The sequence below is a fragment of the Protopterus annectens genome, chromosome 10.part0, assembly GCF_019279795.1.
Source record: "Protopterus annectens isolate FY-2018-M chromosome 10.part0, PAN1.0, whole genome shotgun sequence".
NCBI lineage: Eukaryota > Metazoa > Chordata > Ceratodontiformes > Protopteridae > Protopterus > Protopterus annectens.
Window position 1 is genome coordinate 200,359,100 of NC_056744.1, and position 22,456 is coordinate 200,381,555.

Below are 22,456 nucleotides of genomic sequence, written 5' to 3' on the forward strand. Positions count from 1 at the left end.
TTTTTTGTTCTATTGCCATGATTGTGTTTTTCTTCTAAATGAGTATAAACTCTGTTGGCTTCGATTCTGGTGTATAGTTTATATGTCACATCTTTGGAAGGCAAGTTTTTGGTCTGTAGTTTTTAAGATAGCTTGCTGGTTCGCTCTAAAGTAGGAGTATTGTTTTTCCTGTTAACCAGGTTGGTGTCTGTTCGGGGTGCGCATATAAATAGTTCTTACTTGTGGCTTCATCTTCATTTAAAGATGTTAATACTTTTAGTCAGAAGTTAGGTACTGCAGTTGGACCAGGGGTTTTCTAATTAGGAGTTTTTCTTAATTTTGTTTCAATTTCTCTGTCCATTACTTCATCCCATTTCATATCCTATACATTTGAACTTCTTATTCTTTCTTTTACTTCTATCCATTCAGCTTCTTTATGCTCTATAGGATTTTCATGAATATTTCTTTCTTTCGTCGTTTTTTTTTTTTTTTTTTGTGGTGGTTCAATTCCTTTTGTCTTGTATCTCAATTCCGTATAAAACCTTTTTGGGTCATCAATACGTTGCTGATTTTGTATTTTTCCTTTATATTTATCTGCATATCTTCTAAGTTTTTCTGCCTGTGCTGATATTTTTAGTTTATTGTTTGCGATAGTGCACAATAGATCCTGCTGTGTTCTGATACTACACATTACTTTTATCACATCTGAGTATTTTTGTTGATCTGTTCCCTCTTCTATACTCTTCTAACAGTGACACTTCTTGTTGTAATTGCTTTTTAGTTTTCTTTATTCAATACTTCTGTTATGGCATTTGATTTTTCCCTTTCCTTTTCCTTATTGCCCTGTGTTTTTGTGGCAAGACTTATCTGTTATTAATTTAGTTAAGTTGCACAGTAATATATCCTATTTACTTCTGTTAAATTGCATGAATTTCTACGAGCAGTCCTAATTGCTGTGTTCATTGTTTTATCACACTTCTAACTTTTGGGGATTTATTGATTTTTCTGTGGTCTATTTCTTTCATTGGTCTTGCTACGTCTGTCCATCTCTATTAAATTAAGAAACTCTTGTCTTAGATGATTTTCTTCTAAATTGAGGGGCAATTTTGTTCTCCAGTTCCTGCGGGCATTCTACAGAAAGTTCCAGAGCATCTTCCTGTGCGACATTCTCTTCATTTTTATCATGCCATCTGTTGGTCTTTCATATGGGAACACAGTGGCCTATCACTCCACAACATTGCCTGCCTCAGAGTTGCCACAGTTTCCTGTTCCTTCCCTTGGTATACAACTCCCAACTAAACATTTGTACTGGTTTCCTATGGAAGGCTCCAAAGTATCTTCAGATGGCAACTGATCAGATGTTTCCTGCTCCACTGGCTTCTCCTTAATTTGGGGATGTACTGCTCTGCCCTGCTGAGGTGTTATCAGATTTAAATTTTTTACATTAAATTATTCACTTTGCAGGTAATCCATACCCTCATTTTCTCTCTCTAACTTTTCCATTATTAATCCTATTTTCTGTTCTTCCACTTTGTTTTCTTATTTTTTTTTGTATTGTAAAGTTTTTTATATCAGGATGCCTTGCTTGTATTTCCCTTCAAATATCTTTGGTGCTGCTCTTTTTTTATTGATTAGATGTTCTTCATGTTTCACTGTTGCAGTCATTACATTTGGGCAATCTGCCAGCAGGTTGCCCCCAGTCGGCCCGAATTCCAAAGTCTTGGGTCCTGCATCGGCTGCTGTCCTCTCTTCCATGATGTCAGGTCATCAGGGGTATAAAACAAGCAGCCGACGCCATTTTCTTTAGTCTTTCTTGCCGCGCAGTGCCCGAAGCAGAAGCATTTCACAAGTGCCGGTCGGCTAACTCCTGAAATATTCGAATTTGAGTTTCAGAACCAAAGTCTTCACTAAAGATAAGTACCCATTTGGGGAAACTTCTTTCTTGCTCCATACCAATGTCAGAAAAAGTTAATAATTGTATTACTTGTGGGAAGCAAATATCTCATAAGGATTTCCATTTATACTGTATTCCTTGCCTAGGCCCTGATCATAACGTGCCTGGCTGTTGGTTTTGTGCTAGATTTAACCAACGCACTATTAAGCGTCAGTATATTTTTGCCTCAAATTATTTTGGAAGCAGATTTAACTACCCAGAAATGTCGTCGGATAGCAATCCGACGACCGGAGTACATAAAAAACACAAAGAAAAGGACAGAGAGAAACGGTCAATGTCAAAAACCGACGAAGCTTCTCCTAAGCCAGTCGCTGGTTCACCGGTACTCAGTGAGGCGCTTTCGCAGCACCTGATACCCGCTACTTTAGAGTCGCAGGCCCCTACCGACACCCATGTGGAGTCTGGCATGCTGCGAGATACTCAAAGTATTGGACCCACGGATGTATCTCCCTCGGATGGGCCCAGAGCCGCTGAGCAGGCTCCGGCTTCTGAGGGTGTATTTAGGCTTCAACATCTTTATATCAAACCAATGACAGCTGCAAAAGCAACTTCTAAAACAAAAAAAACTACGCATGAGCCACGTGCACAGGCCTCTATGCCTAAAAAACAGATGATCAAAATGGCTGAAGACCTTATTACCTTGATCAGGAGCTCCCATCCACCTCCAGATAGGCCTAGGCAAGACACTGATTATGAATCTTCAGATCAGGTTTCTTTTTCTTCTGATTCCTCTTCTGATCAGGAATTTTCTATACCTCCCTATGGGGATTCTGATGCAGAGGAGTCTATACCATCTGCATCACCTCCTGAGAATTATTCATTTGGAGAAACCTTGCATACTTTCAGGGAGCATTTTCACTGGGATAGTCAAGATTTCTCAGAATCAAAAAAGAGGCTCAGGGATTTCCTTCTTCTCCCTCAGCACAGGCCTTTAGCCGTACCCTCTGTTTTAGACATTGTAGATGATGTGTTTTCGGAGTCAAGTTTGACACCTGACTCCTTACCTCCAGCTCCCAGCAAGCCTGACCGATATTACAGGGTCCCTGACTCACACAAATTTTTATTTAGAAACCTTGCTGCTGACCCTGAAACTATTTCACAGGCTCCAAAGGGAGTTAAGGCCTCAACAGCAAAAAATCCTACCCCCTCTGGCAGAGATTCGAGGGCACTGGATAGATGGGGAAAAAAGGTTTATACATCTGCAACTTTGGCAGTTAGGGCCTTAAACTGCCAGTTTCATATGCTCAAGTATCAACAACATGTTATGGGATTGCTGAAACAGAAAATTATGTTGATTTCTGAATGTGCAGAAACTAAAGAATTGCAGGAATTATTGCATGCAGCCGAACAGGTTGGAAAGCATACTTTGCAGTGTGGTTTTGATTCCCTAGAGGCCTCCTCCAGGGCCGCAGTTACTGAATCTGTGATTAGGAGGCATGCCTGGCTAAAGGAACAAAATTTGCCTGATCATGTTAAAGCTAAATTACTAGAAGCACCTTTACAGCATGATACTCTGGTATTAAGGCAGAAGAGGTTTTAAAGAAAATGGAAAACAAAGCTAAGTATGCAAACTGTAAAAGACTTCTTACAAGTGCAGCCACCAAGATTCAGTAGGCACTGGCCTACAAAAAATTGGTCCTTTTCTGTGTCAGACAGAGCTCAAAGGGGAAAATCCAGACGCCCTAAGCGTTCCAGATACCAGGCTCAAGATTCATACAGGTCAAAGCAATGGGGTGCTTCTACTTCCAAATCTGGAGGAGATAAAGCGCAAACCTACAGAAAACAGTCCCAATGACTTCCCTCTGCCTTCACCAAGCACTTATCTTTTGGCAGCGCCCTTATGCGGAAAATTAGCACTTTTTGCTCAAAATTGGCAGTTAATAACCCAGGACAAGCGGGTGCTAAACATAATATCACAGGGATACAGATTCCATTTCCATACTCTGCCAATGGCAAACGGTTGGCCAGATCTGCCAAAAAATCAATGGGCAGAGGCACAGAAACAGGTTACGTCCCTCATGGATATGGGGGCCATTCAGTCAGTACCAGAACAGGAAAAAGGACAAGGTTTTTACTCAAGACTGTTCTTGGTACCCAGAAAGGGCAAGGCCTGGAGGCCAATACTGGATTTATCGATTTTGAACACATACCTGGACATTCCAAAATTCAAAATGCTGACTTTGCAGTAGCTTCTGCCCATGCTGGGCAAGAATGCTTGGCTGGTGACATTAGACCTAAAAGAGGCATACCTGCATGTCCCAATAAGGCAATCGTGCAGAAGATACCTCAGATTCAAGGCTGGCTTAATGCATTACCATTTCCCTGCACTGCCCTTTGGCTTATCTACTGCGCCCAGGGTCTTTACAAACTCCCTGGCACCAGTAATTGCATTTTGCAGACAAAGAAGTATTCAAATATATCCTTACTTGGACGACTGTCTCATTCAAGCAGAGAACAATGACATTCTTCTACAACACCTTGCGTTTGTGAAAAGGATTCTAACATGCCTAGGGTACACAATAAACGAAATTAAATCACAACTGGTACCCTCTCAAAAGATAACCTTCCTGGGTGCAAGCTTGCATACAACTGCCCAGATGGCTTGCCTCACGCCAGACAAGCAAAGGCAACTGACTACTTACTTCAAACTGATGGCAACAAAAGCCCAGTTATCTGCAAGGCAAATTCTGCAGGCTTTGGGCTTCATGGCATCCTGCATTCTACTGATTCCATATGCAAGACTGCATATGAGGAAACATCAGTGTTACCTACAGAGTTTATGGAGTCAACATTGTCACAGTCTGGAAACAATGATTCCTCTCATTCCCTGCCTACAACAGGAGTTTCTGTGATGGGAAAAGGCATGTCACCAAAACATGGGACGTGCCTTCACTCTACCCCTGCGAGCCAAACTGTAACAACAGACGCATCAGACTATGCCTGGGGAGCCCACATGGCGGGAAGATGCATTCAGGGCATATGGACCCCAAAACAAATGCATCTACATATCAACCAGAAAGAGATGCTAGCTGTTCAAAATGCCCTAACAGCCTTCAAGGACTTACTTCATCCAGGACAACTACTGATAAAGATGGACAACACCACGGTCATGTGGTATATAAACAAGCAGGGGGGCACGCACTCATACCCCCTTTGCAGATTAGCCATGGCACTGTGGGATACAGCTTTGACTTACCAAATACATCTTCAACCTCAATTCCTGCCAGGAAAACAAAATACTCTGGCAGACGATTTAAGCAGAAACCTTATGGATCCTCACGAGTGGAAACTAGATCCACAAGTCTTCAGCATGATAACAAAGAAATGGGGGAGCCCAGACATAGATCTATTTGCCTCCCCTCAAAATTATCAATTGAAAAGATTCTGCACAAGGACTTATCACAGACTAGCATGGAAAGTGGACTCCCTATCCTTGAGTTGGAAAAACCTTTCAGTTTACGCCTTTCCTCCACTGCCTCTTCTTCCCAAGGTCCTCCTAAAAGTCAGACAAGAGAAACCAACGATGATACTAATTGCCCCAGACTAACCCCGCCAGTACTGGTACCCAATCCTAAGGAACTTGTCTCAGTACCCAGCTTGGACCTTACCTCAAAGACATCAACTACTGTCCCAGCAAAACAATCAGATCCTGCACAATCAACTCCAGACACTGAACCTGGCAGCATGGGTGATCATGTAGTTATACAAACAACACCTCTCAGTAAAGCTGTGATGGATGTCATTTTGGAAGCCAGAAGGCCTAGTACTAGAAAATCGTATGTTGATAAATGGAAGAGATTCTGTGCTTGGAATCAAGCACAAGGAACTGATACAGCAGAACTGAATATTCCTCAGATTTTACAATACTTGACTGAGATGCTTGACAAAGGCCTATCTTTCTCATCAATTAAAATCCATGCCTCTGCCATTTTGGCTCATTACAATACAGAGCCACCACTCTTTTCTCATTCTTTACTAAGGTAGTATCTTAGAGGAGCCAAAAATTTAGGCCTCCTAGAAGATCGCCAATACCTGCATGGGGATCTCAAGTATGTGTTGGAAAAGCTCACCCTGCCTCCATTTGAACCAGCTCCTACTGCTGATATAAAGTTCTTATCATGGAAAACAGCTCTGCTACTAGCAATTACTTCAGCAAGAAGAGTCTCAGCTACAGGCCCTCATGGCTGTGAAGCCTTTTATCATATTTTACCCAGACAGGGTGTCTCTGAGGACAAATCCAACATTTATGCCCAAGGTGGTTTCCAGTGTGGCTGTTAACCAAACTATTCATCTGCCAACCTTTTATCCAAATCCACAGAACAAGGGGGAGAGAATTCTGCATTTCTTGAACGTACACAGACAGCTAAGATTCTACTTGAGCAGGACTAAAGCTCTAAGAAAAACTGAGCAATTACTAGTGACATATGCTGCAGGATCAGAAGGAAAGGCTATTTCAAAGCAGACTATTTCAAAGTGGATAAGCCACTGCATTCGTTTCTGCTACTTACACCATGGTAAACCTGTGACCAAGGGCATTAGATCTCATTCTACCAGAGCTACAGCTACTTCAGCAGCCTTTCCCAGAGGAGTACCAACCAAAGACATTCTAGAGGCTGCTACTTGGAGTTCTGTTCACATCTTTACAAAGCATTACCATTTAACTCTCTACTCTAAGTCCAGGGCAGGCTTTGCCACTGCAGTTCTGCAGGGTCTTATAGCCGCACCTAATGTGGTTTAGCTCCAGCCTCCAAACCATAGCTTTGGGATTCTACCCAAATGTAATGACTGCAACAGTGAAACACGAAGAACATAGTACAGTTGTGTACACTTACCATAAATGTAGATGTTCGAGTGTATTCAGTGTTGCAGTCCAGGTTACCCGGCCGCCATCCCCCTTTCATTCTGGAGTTTATCTTTCCTTCTCTATCTTCTACAACCTATGTGGTGTATTTGCTTGTAGATGAAGGTAAAGTTTATATTGATGCATGTATGTATGTATGTATGTGTATATGTGTGTGTATATATATATATATATATATATATAAACATTTTTTTTTTTTTGCTACATTTTTGGGGGCGCCTGACATCTGGGGTAAGAAAAACCAAAGAAAATGGCGTTGGCTGCTTGTTTTATACCCCTGATGACCTGACGTCATGGAAGAGGGGACAGCAGCTGACGCAGGACCCAAGACTTTGGAATTCGGGCCGACTGGGGGCAACCTGCCGGCAGATTGCCCAAATGTAAGGACTGCAACAGTGAATACACTTGAACATCTACATTTATGGTAAGTGTACACAACTGTACTTTTTGCATTCTCCTTTGCATAAATATTGCACCATATTATAAATTCTTTCTCTCTCTTGCCTAAGCCAATATTCCTTCTTCAGATGTCTCCTGCTCCTCCTGTTTCTCCTTACTTGAGGGAGCTTGTTCCATCATGATGTGCTGTAACCTGTGTTAGACTTTATACAATAAATCTTTCACTTCACAGGTATTCCATAACTTTAGCTTCTACTTTTTTAACTTCTGTCGTATTAATCTTCTGTTTTATGTCCCCTGTTTTTTATCTTATTTTTTGTATTGTAAAATTTTTCATATCTGGATGCCTTTGTCTGTATTTCTCTTTGAATATCTTTGGGGCTGTTTTTTTGTATTGATTAATTTGGCTTTCTCCTGTGTGTAAATATTGCACCATAACAAATCTCTCTCTATCCCATGTTCATATTTTTTTTTATACCTTTCAGAAATGTCTAGATTTTGTTCTTTATATTTTTGCACTTCCTTGGTCACTTCTTTTTCCAAATGGCCCAATGTTTCTTTGTCTAAAATCTGTTGTATTAATGAACACAAATTTGCATTTGAAGCTTGTGACGGTTTTCTTTCCTCTAATTTCTCTCTTAATCTTTTTGTATATCTTCTGTCTGGAAATTCTAGGCTTCTTGCGTATGGTAACAATACACAATTTATTTCTTATCCTTAGTAGTACACTCTATCATCTTTGTCTCTTTTTGGCCTATCAGTTTTTATGATTTTTGAGGACTACTACTTCTGCAACGTGGGCCCTTTCCCACTGAGCCTGAACAAGCTCAATTGTAGGAATATTTCCATGTCTTGGGGAGTCTACATTCATTTTTTTCAGTCCTGGCACCAGTGTGCCTACCAGAAATAGCATTTTTTTTCCTGGGTCTTGTGTTCCCAGCTATCTTTTTATGTATGCTATATAATGCATTGTAAATCAGTGTTGTCTTGGTGAGATTTTGTGAAAAAAACGGGTCCACCTTGTGAAGGTGCTCACCCAAAAGTTGACCAGAAGACAAATGTCATGTATCCGCACATGTATTAAGTGATCCGCACATGTATTAAGTGAATGTCCTATCTTTAGTCAAAAAAGCACAAAAACAAACCTAATGTGATCGCTCTGTATAACTTGAATATGAAAAAAAAAGGAAGAAAAACATGTTGCAAGAGAGCAAGTCCCCTTTGCATCCCCCCATTACTTATATATACCAGTTCTGAGATCTCATGACAGCTGGGAGAGGGCAAATTCCATATCCTTGCTGTGTAGTGACCTTCCACTAAGTAATGCCAGCATTCATTAATCATATGGCACCTTGATTGCTTGTGCCGACATTACAAATTTTCGATGATCCAAACATTCAGCTGAAGGACTGTATTCCATTATAGTGTATTTCATGCTACTGTCTGAAAAGAAACTTAGACTGGGCTAAATAAATAGCAGTTTAAAGCTTTGAATGAGTGTGTTGTATTTCACTGTTCTTAAAGCATGACATTTCTCATGGGGCTGTATTACTTGAGCAAAATCATTTAGTTAGGAGTCTGTTAGAGGGAGAATGATCTGGGCACACACGGTTTTAAGGAAGCAGATGGGTGGATGAAGATGTCTCAAGATGAAGAAGGGGGTAGTGGGAGACATCAGCTATAAACTGAGACTTTTTTTACCTGGATGTGTAAAGTACTGCTTTGCAGAAAGGATGGTGGATAAGCAGAATGGATGCTAGTCAGTAAAAACAAATTAGTTCTGTAAGAGGGCCTGGTACATATGGAATTTGGGAAGGATAAGCAGGTTTACGATTGCTGGCTGCACACACCTTGGGTAAACTAGGCAATATTTTGTTGACTGGGTAATATAATAATGCATGTGTTTGCTTTCAGAGTGGATGTTATGCTAATAATGCAGAATCCGATGCATGCAGTCTTTTGCTAGGGAGTTCTAGCTTGGAAACTAGAATTGTTTTTGGAATCTTAACAAATTGCTGTTGTCACCATCTTTTTTTTAATTGGTGATGTGTTGCCTGTGTATTTTTCAGATGCTGGGATTAAAGCACAGGTGTGCTCACTTGTAGAACTGTTGGCCACCACTCTGTACCAGGCTCATGTTCTGTTTTACACTCTACCTGAAGGTGTAATTCCAGATACAACCCTGGGTTGCGGCTTGCTTTTCAGTACCCTAGAATCTGTCACTGGACGGTTAGCACCAGGTAAGTAATTCTCTGCCCTGCTGACTGCATGTAAGTATGTGAGATGCTTTTTTTTTACTATGTAAAAGGCATGAAGATGATCTGAGAATTTTATGGTTGTGTGTTTATATGTAAGGAAGTTACCATAATGTATGACTGAAGTACTTATCATACTCTTTGAAGAGATTTCTTTTACAGCATTTTAGATGGCATTGTTACTGTACGAGTATGTAATGTCCGTAATTCATTGAGTCATTTCTGGTGCCAGGAAAATATTACAAATGTAGCAAAACTGCTTTTTTTATATTGGGGAGAGTGCTGACAAACCTGTGTGTAATTTATAACTAAACTAGAAACTTCTGATAGTGGGACATGTCAAAGTTCAGAGCAGCAGCTTTTGGAGTGAGCCTTAGTTAAATTGGACATTGTTTTCATGGTGTGGCATTGTACACTAGCAGTTAGCATGCACGTTTTTGCAGAGTATCCCCCAAGCTTTTATGATTACTGCTGACTGTGGATGGCACACTGCTTGTGCATGTTAAATTAACTCTAAGGAGCTATTGTAAGAACATAGGACTATTTTTGTGACAACAGACTGTCTTCTCTTGACATCTTTTCTGGTGAGTGCTGAAGAATCTAGCTGCTTGTGTTGTGGAGCTAGATATGTGGTGAGGTTGAGGAAGGAAACTGATGGTAGGGATTTAATGTAGGAAATTTGGCCATAGCTGTGTAGAGTAACACAGAATATATATATGTGGTCACATGCAGGTGCGGTTTTCTGCCTCATCCTAGTATTTTAAAATGTGCACACTTTCAGACTGAAAAATGAGCAAGGCTAAATATCCACAGAATAAAGAGCTTCTTTACCTGAATTAAAAACAAAAGGCATTAGTACCCCTTTTTTTAAACTAATGTTAAACAGCATCTTTACTTTTTACTTGCTTGTCTGCTACAAATTTCTTACAGCTTCTTTAACCAACATAGCCCAGGTGACAGCAATCTGTTTTAGGATCTGACTTCTACATATACTTTCATCTTAGCATGTCACTAGTTCCTCAAGTCCACTAAGTGTGGACGATGGGACTGACCTGTTGCCATGGTGGCTGGATTTCTGCCTGTAAAACTTGTTGTCTTAGGCTCAGAATTGGGGAAGACTGGACATTCCTTTGGGTAGATGAGGCCCAGTGTTTGATCCAGGAGTGACCTGTGCCAGAGATACAGCAGTCAGCTGATATTTTTGTCCGTATGTTCTGCCTCCATTTATATACTAACTTCTAAAGCAGTAAAATGAACAGATTCTCGCTAATCTTTTTCATCCATGACTTGGGTCACACAGGCAAGGCAAGGGCAAATGCATTGTATATGGACATTTTAGAATAACCAGCTAATCAGCATGTTTTTGAAGGCAGTGGGAAGTTAAAATATGTGGAACCTGCATGATCATGGTGGGTTAAAAAAAAAAAAAAAAAGATTCCACATAAACAGTATGCAAAAGTCAGCTTTGGACCCTGGACCTGTGATGCGGTAATACATTTAACACACTACTGCCTTCACTGGAAGGCAGCTATGCTTCACTTTGCTTTAATTCAGTGCTCGAGTCCAATAGCTATACAGACAAAAGTACAGATCATGATATAGTACTATTTGCAATGAAAAAAAATCAGTGGTACAGAAGAATATCAAATTACAACCAACAATAAATGCGCCAGAATTTTAAATAAAACAAGGAACACTGGTTTCCAGTAACAGTAAAGGTAGAGTAATCAGTCATATGCAAAATGTGTGTGTGTGTGTGTGTGTGTGTGTGTGTGTGTATATATGTATATGTATATGTGTGTATATGTATATGTATATATATATATATATATATATATATATATATATATATATATATTTGTGTGTGTGTGTGTGTGTGTGTATTAACTTTGTTAATGGATGTGTGGGCCACTTTCACCACAACCTGGATCAGTTAGGTATTCACTTAGTTTAAAGAATTAGAGTTCTTTTACTTGAACAGTTCAAAGAATGTGATAGAACACTGGCTTGACTCGAAGATAAATATATATGACAGTGATACAGTATGCGTTGTAGAGTGAGAATAACACTACATGCAAATTCTTTGCACCTAGACACTTCACGGCTGTGCTTAGGCTCAGAGTTACCCAGATGTGCATCTTAACAGCATATGGACATACCTGTTCATTTCTTGATATTTTGATTTTTTTCCATCTTTTCTCTTGGGGTGACTCCTGTGTAAAAAAAAAAAAAAAAAAAAAAAAAAAGCAAGTTTTACTGGGGACCTTGCCTTCTCAGTGGCCTGGGTGGCTGCTTTATCTTCAGTTCCAAAATTGTCCATTGTCATTAGGATTCTTAGAGGGTAATGCTAAATGTATTGACTGCAAGCAGTTGTCAGTTAACTTTCTCTCCAGTCTTTCTGAACTCCTGGTGGCATTACTGAGAATATTAGTGCTGACTGAACTGCTGCAGGCAGTAAAGCCCTTCAGAGCTGGAAATGCTGCAAAGCTGCAGAGTCCACTGGCAGCCTCAGTCTGCTCCACTGTAAGGAGAACAGCTGTGTTGCAGCTGAAGTACTAGTAACAAAAGTGTTATGTGCCAATACATTTGGAACTTTCTTAGTATACAGTTTACCTTGTAGAAATACCAGGACAGCCTCAGGAATGTCTAGATTATCTCCAGGCTTGCCATTTTATTTGAAGCAGGGCAGTATATTTAAGAGCAGTAGGGATACCATTCCTCCATACTGGCAAAATATTTCCATCTGTTGTCGCTTTACTGGAGAAGACTTGAATCAAGCTAACCATTTTGTTCATTAAAATAAATTCCCGCCCATCTTTAGCAGCCACAAGTATATTTATCTTATTCACTTAGTACAAACACTTTAATTCCCTTGGTGGTAAGTGAGGGCAGGCTTGAGTAGGTGGTGTACCCCTTTTGTCACTGAGGATTGGGGAGGTTTCAGTGCTGTTGGCAAACATTCCTTGAGAAATCTAACTAGGTCTGCACTCTGACTCTTCTTTCAGATTTATTAGGTGCAAGTTATTACCTGAGCAGTTCTCTAATCTACTCTTTGCTGCAGTCATATAATGCAGGCATGGTGATCTAAAATGTTTTTTTTTCACTTTCCTGTAACTGTGTGGTATTTGTCAAAGGTGCAGTCTCCAGAAGATCAATTTCAGCACCAGGCCTTGGATATTTCACCTACTGCTAGATGCCGAAGTCCAGTGCATTGTCAATAAGTGATACTAAGGTATCCAGTTCTCATCTAGTGCTTGAGGGCATTGCTTCTTGGACAGACTTACTACATTATGTCCTGCATCATGGTAATGTTCTTTTTAATAAATTTCTTCTCCACAACTGAGTCCTGAAGCAAGAAGAAGAACCAAAATGCTTCTAGAAATAAAGTTGTAGCTGAGACCTAAAAAGTGCACTAAATTTTTGACACAAAACTATACTTAGCACTGAAATATTAACATTGATCACATCTCAAGACAAGGAGCAGAGATATTATGCAGGCATGTTCTTGGTCAGCTCTGCCTGCAGTACTTGATCTGAGAAAAAACAACCTGATTTTTGCCCACTTTCTCCAATCAGTACAAACTGGACCATCTATTTAAGGTTAGAAGGGGTTTTGCAACATTATCCGTATGTGTGGGGATGACTTCTGGGTTTAAGTACATAGCTTGGAGTTCATCTCAGATGTAATGTCTACCAAGAACCAAACAACTGTAGCAGTTCGACACTGTTGTGTAAAGTACTGGGTATGATAATATGGATGTTGTGTTTGCAGTGTTGTCTCCTCCCCCTCGGTCCTGTTTTGGGTTGTGGTGTTGGGTTAGGAATTTTTGGTGTTTTGGTGCCATGTGTTTTTGGCATAATTGACTTGTAACTGGTGAGATATGAGGTGACAGCCTTGTTTGGATTGTGTGCCTTTTCTTGAGGGCTGTGAGATAGAAGATATTTTTGGCAGCAATGTAGGCAGTTACAGATCAGTCCATAACTCTCAGTGCTGTTTTATACTGTGTTACCATCTGTACTGCCTGGTACTTTTAATGGTTATCTTAAAGTAATATTTGAGTGGATAACTACTGCTAGCGGTGGTGCTAATGCAGAGGCCAACTATTATTTATACTATGCATTTGTGATTTAGAAATGGGGGATGGTTTTTATTTTTTTTCTTGCAGATCAAGGGGCCTTACCTGTAACAATTCTGAGCTTTGTCTTCCCCTGCTGTCCAAATGTGACTTCCTCATACAGCCAGTTGTAGGCTTTCATGATTTGGGGAAAGTGGTATTCACTGCTAGAGAAGCATCTGAAGTCAGCTGATAAAGACCATGATAGTGCTTGAAATCGGACTATATAATCAGATGTGAAACCTGACATCTTCCGTTGTAACTTCTCACACAGCTGTACTTTTCACCCTGTCCATGACATACTGCTTAGATTGACTGGCTTTACTGGATGTTGGCCTTTAGGGTTGCATTGTGGAGCTTCCTTTGTCTCCCTTTAAGGAAGTCTTTTGATTCTTTGTGACTTGATTTGAATTATGTAAACAATTCATGTCCATGTCTTTTTATGCTGAGGAAAAAGTAGTCATTACTTGCTAGTTTAATGTTTCATGCAGAAAGCGTGTGTTGTAGTGCTGAAAAAGGGGTGTTTGTTAAAAGCTTGCTGAAATGTATTTGCACTGGGGATAAATGCACATATCTTGTGGGGGCCAGTGGGAGATTTTGCATGACCCTGGTATGGCTTATGTATCTTAGTAATAATGACAGCTGAACTACAGTAGACATTGTTTGCTAATTAGCTGGTAAACTGTTGGATGTGTAAGGGCAAGGAAGGATCACAGGATGGTTAGTTTTCTTAATTTGTCCTTCGCAGTGTGCAGGTAGTTTTTTGGAAGTGCTTTGTGTGCCTAAAGTGAGGAAGTAGTGGTTTTAGGGATATTTATTTTCTGTGGGTGCGACTTGAAAAACTGGTACTGTATACTGAAGTGTAGTTATTATTGACATTTCATTATATTTCATTTCCTTATTTTTGTACATTCTGTGAATTCTTGTAGGTAAAGGGATCCAAGTTCTAAAAGATGAGCTGAATACAGTCAGCTGGGTCAGGCATTTGCCACCATCCGTGATGGAGTTCCAGCCAACACTGAGAACACTTGCTCACCCAATAAGCCAGGAATATTTAAGAGACACACTTCAGCAGTGGATTGACATGTAAGATTACTGCATTTATTATCTAGCCTATGTGTGAAACTAAGGGGGTCCTGTTTGCTGTCTGTACCAGTAGTGAATTAATTCTCATGTTTTGGGACTGAACAAGGAAAGCATTGTTTAGAGGGTGAAACATTGGTTGCTGCAACTTTAGTGCTGCATTCTAAATGTTTTAAAAACTTCTATTTGTTACTGTGGCTTGGACATGTCAGTTTGTGTAACACAGGGCTCAGATGTAGGACAGTAGAAGATGATGAAGCTTAGGATGAGAAGTTATACTGACTTGTTATTGTTTAGTACAGATGGAGCTCACCAAATTCTTATAACATATTAAAATAACTGAGTAAAAACACAAGGTACGAAATTGTACGACGCTTTTTTATAAAAGAAAAAAGTTGTAGTAAAGATAAATATTTATCAGATTAAAAAATAATCCTGGATTAGTGTTTTTCTACTGTTGTATCTTTGATGTTTGCTTATTTCACAAGGAGTAAGATTCAAAACTTGATTTGGTCCATTTTTTAAAGCACAACAGAGATGGCTGAATTTTTGGTGGACATTTTTGTAGAGTACATAATGCATTTGGAGCAGGCGAATGCATACTTAGTCTGCTTTAGAGGAATTTATCCTAGGCTTATTTAAGGAGCTTTTAGCACTGTAGCTCTGTAATTGTTTCCTCCTGCTTCACAGGTCCAAGATCTGGTTAAATCCTGCAGTTTGGTTACTCTGGAGTTGGCATGTCCTGCCCATCTAAGCATAGATTTTTATAGGCTTTCTGTTTTTTTTTTTTTTCTTTCTCATTACATCTGAAGACATGCTGATTAACCGGCTGCTTTAAACTGCATTTACCCTTGCCTTTTCTGGTCTAGGTGATGGCTGAAAATGGTCAATGGAGGATCAATTCACGTGTCAATTTTTTTTCCCAAAAACATTTTTATTTTGTTTTCATTATAAACATACACAAATGTACATATGACAATACAATAAAACAATAACAAACTATTTACAATGTTTACATTCATCCATGATAAACAATAATTTTATCCATGAGAAGCTATCATTATTTGTTTAAAAGGTTTCCCAATTTTTGCCATGCTATTTTTTATGAGTAATGCTATGAGTTCTATAACAAATTGTTTGCAGTTCTTTTTTGCAAACAACTTTTGCTAAATTAATAAAATATTTAGACATCAAATCTTGTTTACTTTTCCAGTTCAAAGTAATAATTTTTCTGGCAGTTGCAAGAACTGACCAGAGTAACTGAATCTGAGATTTAGGTATTACATTAGGTATAGGAAAACTGAATAGGATTAGGGAGTTAGAACTATGACAGTTATCAGACCATAACACATTTACAAAATATCTGAAATCTTTCCAGTATTGAACAACATTTCTACATTCAATGAACATGTGAACCCAGTTGGCCTCTAGTAATTCATCACATTTCCAACATTTACTTTCACTGTTTTTGAGTATAAGATTTATTTTATGTGGAGTACAGGAACTCCTGTTCATAAATTTCAATGTATAAAATCTCCAGTATAATGAAGAAGAGGTACCATACGTAGAATTCAACAACAATTTTTTGGATTCATCAGATATTTGTTCTCCATTAATCTTTACATAGTAATTCCAAAAATTTGAGTCAAACTTTAGAGTATCTTCTTTTAGTATCTTATAGATAGGTGCGATACTTTATCTTTGATTATCTGTCTTTTCAAGACACCTAATAAAAAGCTAAATCAAACTAGGTATAGATTCAGTCTCTAAGCTGATCGATGCTCTCATTTTGTTTTCTATAAACTGCCGTAATGAGTGTATAAACAACCATCTTGACTATTATCGGCACTACATAAAAGAGAGTTTAGTGGTTTAATACTCTGATTTTCAATAAACTGATGCCAGAATATCAAGTTATTTTCCTTTAATTTTTGTATTGCATTGATGTTGAAAGAATCTAGGCAATCAGGGGAGTATGCTATAGGGAATATAAAAAAGTAAAAATTGTTTAATGTTGTAATTACAATCAATTATATTTTTAAAGTTATTAAATATTTGATTAATGCCATAAGACAAATTATCAAACTTCTTATTAAATAAACAAAGTTCATGTAAAAGCCAATGAACTCTTCTTATTTCATATTGTTCCTTAAATTGATTTTCTATAGTTTTGGAGTCCTTACCTTGTTTTAATATTGGGGAGATAATTGAGTATTTCCATGATGGGGGTGTTAAATTTTTGCTTTTAATCATAGTAAAGGCACTTATTTTCTTTATTATATATTCAGGAAAAATCTTATCTAGTTCAGGAATTATTCCATCCAGTCCTGGAGCTTTATTATCTTTTATTTTTTTTATTTGCTCTTTCACTTTTGTTAGTGTTATTTGTTTATTTAAAGTTATTTTGTTGCATTGACACCTTAGTAGTTATATTTTCTTGAATAAAAGTATTTATTACATTATATGCCTCCAAAAGTGGTGTGTTATTATTTATGTCTTTATAGTAGTTTTTGAACACTTCTAATATGCCCATAAAGTTAGATGTACTCTTAACTGAACCATCACATTTATATTTAATTTAATTAATAAGATTTTGATTGTATATTTTTTGAGATCTTACCTCTATTTTATGTAGATATTTGGGATTTACAGCATAAGGTTGTCATTTCAATTTTTCCAGGTTTATGGCTACCTTATGATTCAGAACTTCTAAGTATTTTTGATTTAACTTAGTAATTTTGTAATGTGCTACTGTGTTATTTAGTTTTGCATCCATTTGTATCTTGTCTGTGTTTTTTTGTAAGTCTAAAAGTTCTTTGTCTCACTCTCTACTTTTAAAGGTACCAGGATTTTATTCTACCATATATATAAACTTTAAAGGTGTCCCATAGTATAGTATCAGTCACTTCACCATTATCATTTGTTTCCATAAACATGTCTATTTCTTTCATTATCCATTTCATTTAACTTAGTTATATAAGCAGGAATTTTCTTTAGAAATCTTAAATCATCTGTATGTGTAGTTAATGTAAAGTTTATAGCATTATTGTCTGAAAGTGGACAAGTCATTATAGATGCATCACTAATTTTAGACTATATATTATTTAATACAAAGAACTTATCAATGTTTAAAACAAAATTCTATGATTCATGTTTCCTACCAATAACCAAGGAACACTAGTGTGATATACCAGCTAAAGCTGAAGGGTTAGCTATAACCCTGACCACACAAGCCAAATTGCTTTTAAATTCTCTGACCTTTAAACTAAATAAAGCTGTTCCCTTCCTAACAAAATTTAAAATTTAGACATCTGCTACTCATTGCCTAACTGTTAAGTCACACTTTTGGTTTGCCTTATCCCCCCTTAAAAACACCAAAAGAGAAAAACCTTCCCTAAAATTGTTCCATCAAGTCAGTTTGCCTTTCAGTAGGGTATTAAATGTATTTTGGGGGAAAAATCAGATGTTATCTTTTCCATGTGGGTTCAACCTTTGGGTTATCAGATTCATCTCTGATTTGATACCGGCTAACTTCCAAAACTTCAGCTCAGCAGTCTCCATCTACTCTACCCATAACCCCCACTTCACTAGAGCAACCTGAGATCTAGTTTGCCTCCATTCAGGATAGCAGCTCTGTCGTTTGCTCCTTTATGTACTTTTTTGGACATGGTTTGATTGCTTCTGTACCTGATTTTTTGATACTTATTAGTGTAGTTTGTGTAGTCCAGTAATGTTTTTTTTTTCCCCTGGCAGTTGTTGGCTAGTTAGGTAGTTAAGAGTAGGTTAATGTAGGTATGTTTTCTGCCTTTAGGACTTTTGTTTTTGAGTGGGTTAGGTAGGCATTATGAATAAAGGGTTTAAGAAGTTCATCTCTTGTGGTCATAAGCTTCAGTCCCAGGATGCTCATGACCATTGTATTTACTGCCTCTGGGCTGCTCACCTTGAGTCCCCTTGTGCCATTTGTGAGGACTTTGGCTGTCCCGTGGTCAATGAGAGGAGAGCCAAAGTCATTCTTAAGGGTCTTCTCCCTTTGGGGGACTCTTTGTTGACCTCCTCCAGCAAGGGTAATCAGGTCACAAGCAGACTAAAAGCTTCTAAGAGAGACTGCAAGCAGTCGGCATCACTATCTGCTTCTGTTTCTCACAAGTCTGATCCAAAAGCCTTGGAGTTAGGCCTGACGCCTCTGAGTCGGCCAGTCACCTTTGGCTCCCCCGCCACATCGGAGTCAGCCAGTCACCTTTAGTTCCAGTCGCTTGCAAGGCACCCTTCCTGACCATTATTGTACCAAGCCCTTTCCTGGTAGGGTGATTGCTTCAGGACTGGCTTTCTTCCCATTTTCTCCTGAATCCTCCCCATTACCATGTTGGATCTGAGCTTCCCTGGCTTAGATCAGTAGCCGGATCCTTTGCCTGATCGGCGATCTTCCAGGACCCCATCAGTAATCTCCTTGGTTTAGTTATCTTAGTCCATTAAGAGTTTGAAGACATCTGAACTGAAGCAGCTGACACAGTCCTTTCTACAGGCACAAATGGAGTTGGGCATCATTCTATCTGCTCCAGACTCTCACCCCATAGCTTTGGCTCCTGTATCTCTATTTCCTCCCTCGGGTGCTATGGATCTGAGTCTTCAGAAATGGTCATCTTCCATTCCTTAGGATCGGAGCTGATGGCCTGGCCATTTTCCACTCGGTTTCCAACCTTCGTGTCTTCTATTCAAATGGTGGTGGAGCTAGGTGGACATTGGGGCCAACAGGTCGAGACAGAGGTCTGTGGGTCAGGTTGGGGTTATCCCTCTCACTTAGTCTCTGCATTGGTACAGGGCAGGACAGCTCCAGAATGTCCTTCAAGAATGCAACTGCAGTCCTGATATATGGGTTGTCCTGCCTCAGGCAGCCCTCGGTCGGCCGGATTCCAAAGTCTGGGTCCGGCGTCGGCTGTTGTCCCCTCCTACCCGACGTCAGAGCGGCTGGGGTATAAAAGCATCCACCGACGCCATCTTCTTCAGTCTTTCTTGCTGTGCGGTGCCCGAAGCAGAAGCAGTTTGCAAGTGCCGGTCGGTCAGCTCCTGTGTTTTCAGTTACCGAAGTCATCAAAAAGCTAAGTACCCCGTTGGGGAACTTTTTTCTTGCCTCAGCCGATGTCAGAAAAAATTGAAAAAGTTAATAATTATTTGTCTTGTGATAAACAAATACCTCATAAGGACTTCCATTCTTACTGCCTTCCCTGCCTGGGCCCAGACCACGACGTCTCGACCTGTGCTGCCTGTGCTTGCTTTAATATGCGCACACTCAGGCGCCGGGCAGAATTTGCCGAAGACTTTTTTGGCGAAAAATACGCTTATATCATGCCGTCGGAACAACCGACAGCACATATTTCCAAAAAAACGTAAGGACCGGGACCGACATCCTCGGCCCGCGTCTTCCACCGATACCACGCCTAAGCCTTCCGCGAGTGCATCGGTCTCTTTGGAGGCGGTAATTCAACTGCTCCAGGCCGACGACACCGCTTTACCACGTACTTTGGTCCCGGAGCTTTCCCCGGTGCCGGTTGTTGATTTTCCTCCCGAATCCGAAGCTCAAGAATTACCCGACACCATTCCTGTGGATAAAGTTACTCCTGCACGTGGGGCAGCTAGGCCTCCGGTCTCCATGTCCATCAAGGCCTATACACGTGCTAAGGCCCATCCACCTAAATCTTTTTCCCAGGGCCCCTCTTCTGATAAACAGATTATGACTCTAGCTGCAGATTTAATCTCTCTAATCAGAGGTTCTCAGTCGCATCCTGACAGAGGTCCTCAGCCGCCTGCAGATAAAAGGCCTAGGACTGAGCAGGCAGATACCCTCTCTTCAGATGAATCCTCCAGGGATTCAGAGCACTCAGATACCCAGGAAGAATCCTTCCAGGCCTACGAGGACTCTGATGCTGAGGAATCAATCCCTTCTGCCTCTCCTCCAGAAGATATTTCTTTCGGAGAAGTTCTCCACTCCATGAGAGAACATTTCCAGTGGCAGGGTCAGGAATTCTCTGACTCCAGGAAAAGGCTACGTACCTTCATTAAGTTACCCCAGCACAGACCATTAGCTATCCCTCCAGTGTTGGATGTCTTGGATGATGTATACTCAGACTCCAGTGCTTCCCCTGATTCTCTCCCTCCTGCTCCTGTCAAGCCAGACAGATATTACAGGGTTCCTGAAACTCATAAGCATCTCTTTAAGGCCCACTCTGTGGACCTAGAAACTTTCTCAGGGGCCCAAAGGAGCAGCTACTTCCTCGGCCAAAAACCCTTTGCCCGCAGACAGGGAATCTAGATCCCTGGAGAGATGGGGCAAAAAAGTTTATACCTCTTCCACCCTTGCCATGAGGTCACTTAACTGTCTTTTTCATGTGTTTCAGTACCAAGATTACTTAATGGATGATTTGCAGAAAAAGTTAGCCACTCCTGAGCCTATAGATAGAAAGGCGTTGCAGGATTTGGTTCATAACACTCAGCAGGTTAGCAATCATTTTCTTCAGTGTGGTTATGATGCATTGGAAGCTTCATGTAGGGCAGCTATGACAGGGGCTGTTATTCGTACACATGCTTGGTTGAAAGAACAGCCACTGCCAGACCATGTTAAAGTAAAGCTCCTAGATGCACCTCTGGAAAAACAGAAGCTATTTGGTGCTAATGCACAGGATGTGTTGAAGTCTATTGAGGAAAAGGCTAAATCAATACAGACAGTCAAGGATTTCCTCCAGTTACAGCCACCCAGATTCAGCAGGAATTGGCCTTCAAAGAACTGGTCCTTTCCAGACACTGACAAGTTTCAAAGGGGAAAAAACAGGCGTGCTCGGGGGTAGAGGGCAATACCGAGGCTCCTACAGGGGCCGCCAATGGCAACCTCCAAATCAGAGAAGTGGCGCAGGGAGTTCAGCTGCACCACAGGGACAATCACAATGACTTGACTTTCACACCGCCGACCAAGGCTCAAAGAGAAGCACCTCTAGGTGGAAAATTATCCTTATTCTCAAAGAACTGGCACATTTTAACCAAGGACGAATGGATTCTGGACATAGTAGACAAAGGTTACAGATTCCACTTCCATACCTTACCAACGAGACAAGGCATGCCAAACCTGCCACTAAATCAAAGGGCAGCGGCACTCATACAAGTTTCAAAGCTGTTACAAATAAAAGCAATAGAGAAGGTTCCTCCTCAGGAACAAGGCCAGGGATTCTATTCAAAACTGTTCCTTGTTCCAAGAAAAGAAAAGCAATGGAGACCTATCCTGGACTTGTCCGCTCTAAACACTTTTCTCATTGTGCCAAAATTCAAAATGCTGACGTTACAGCAACTCCTTCCCATGCTGGGCAAGGGGTCTTGGCTGGTTACTCTGGACCTCAAGGAGGCATACCTGCATGTCCCAATCAGACACAGTTGCAGAAGATACCTCAGATTTCTTGCAGGATCAGAGCATTATCAATTCTCACCATTGCAGTTTGGCTTATCTACTGCGCCCAGAGTATTCACGAAATGCCTGGCATCAGTAGTTGCACATTGCAGGCTCCAGGGGATTCAAATATATCCTTACCTGGACGACTGCCCTATACAAGCAGACAACAAACAAATTTTGCTAAGAAACTTGGACTATGTCATTCAATTACTACAGGCTTTGAGATACACAGTCAACATGCAAAAATCAAGACTACTGCCATCCCAACAAATTATTTTTCTAGGAGCCAAACTGGACACACAATCACAAATGGCTTTCCTCACAGAGGAGAAACGAGAACATTTACCAAACTACTTCAAAAGCCTAGCAAAGCTCACC

The 22,456-nt window shown here is 40.1% G+C and overlaps 1 protein-coding gene across 2 annotated transcripts in view; it reads left to right on the forward strand.

Annotated features, from left to right (window-relative positions):
* The window catches only part of COG1 (component of oligomeric golgi complex 1), an 829,165-nt gene that overhangs the window by 69,433 nt on the left and 737,276 nt on the right, over positions 1-22,456 (forward strand). For both annotated transcript variants that reach the window (XM_044085137.1, XM_044085139.1), the window contains exons 4-5: positions 9,263-9,433; positions 14,493-14,649. In XM_044085137.1, the coding sequence (XP_043941072.1) occupies positions 9,263-9,433; positions 14,493-14,649 (328 nt within the window). The remainder of the gene's footprint in view (positions 1-9,262; positions 9,434-14,492; positions 14,650-22,456) is intronic.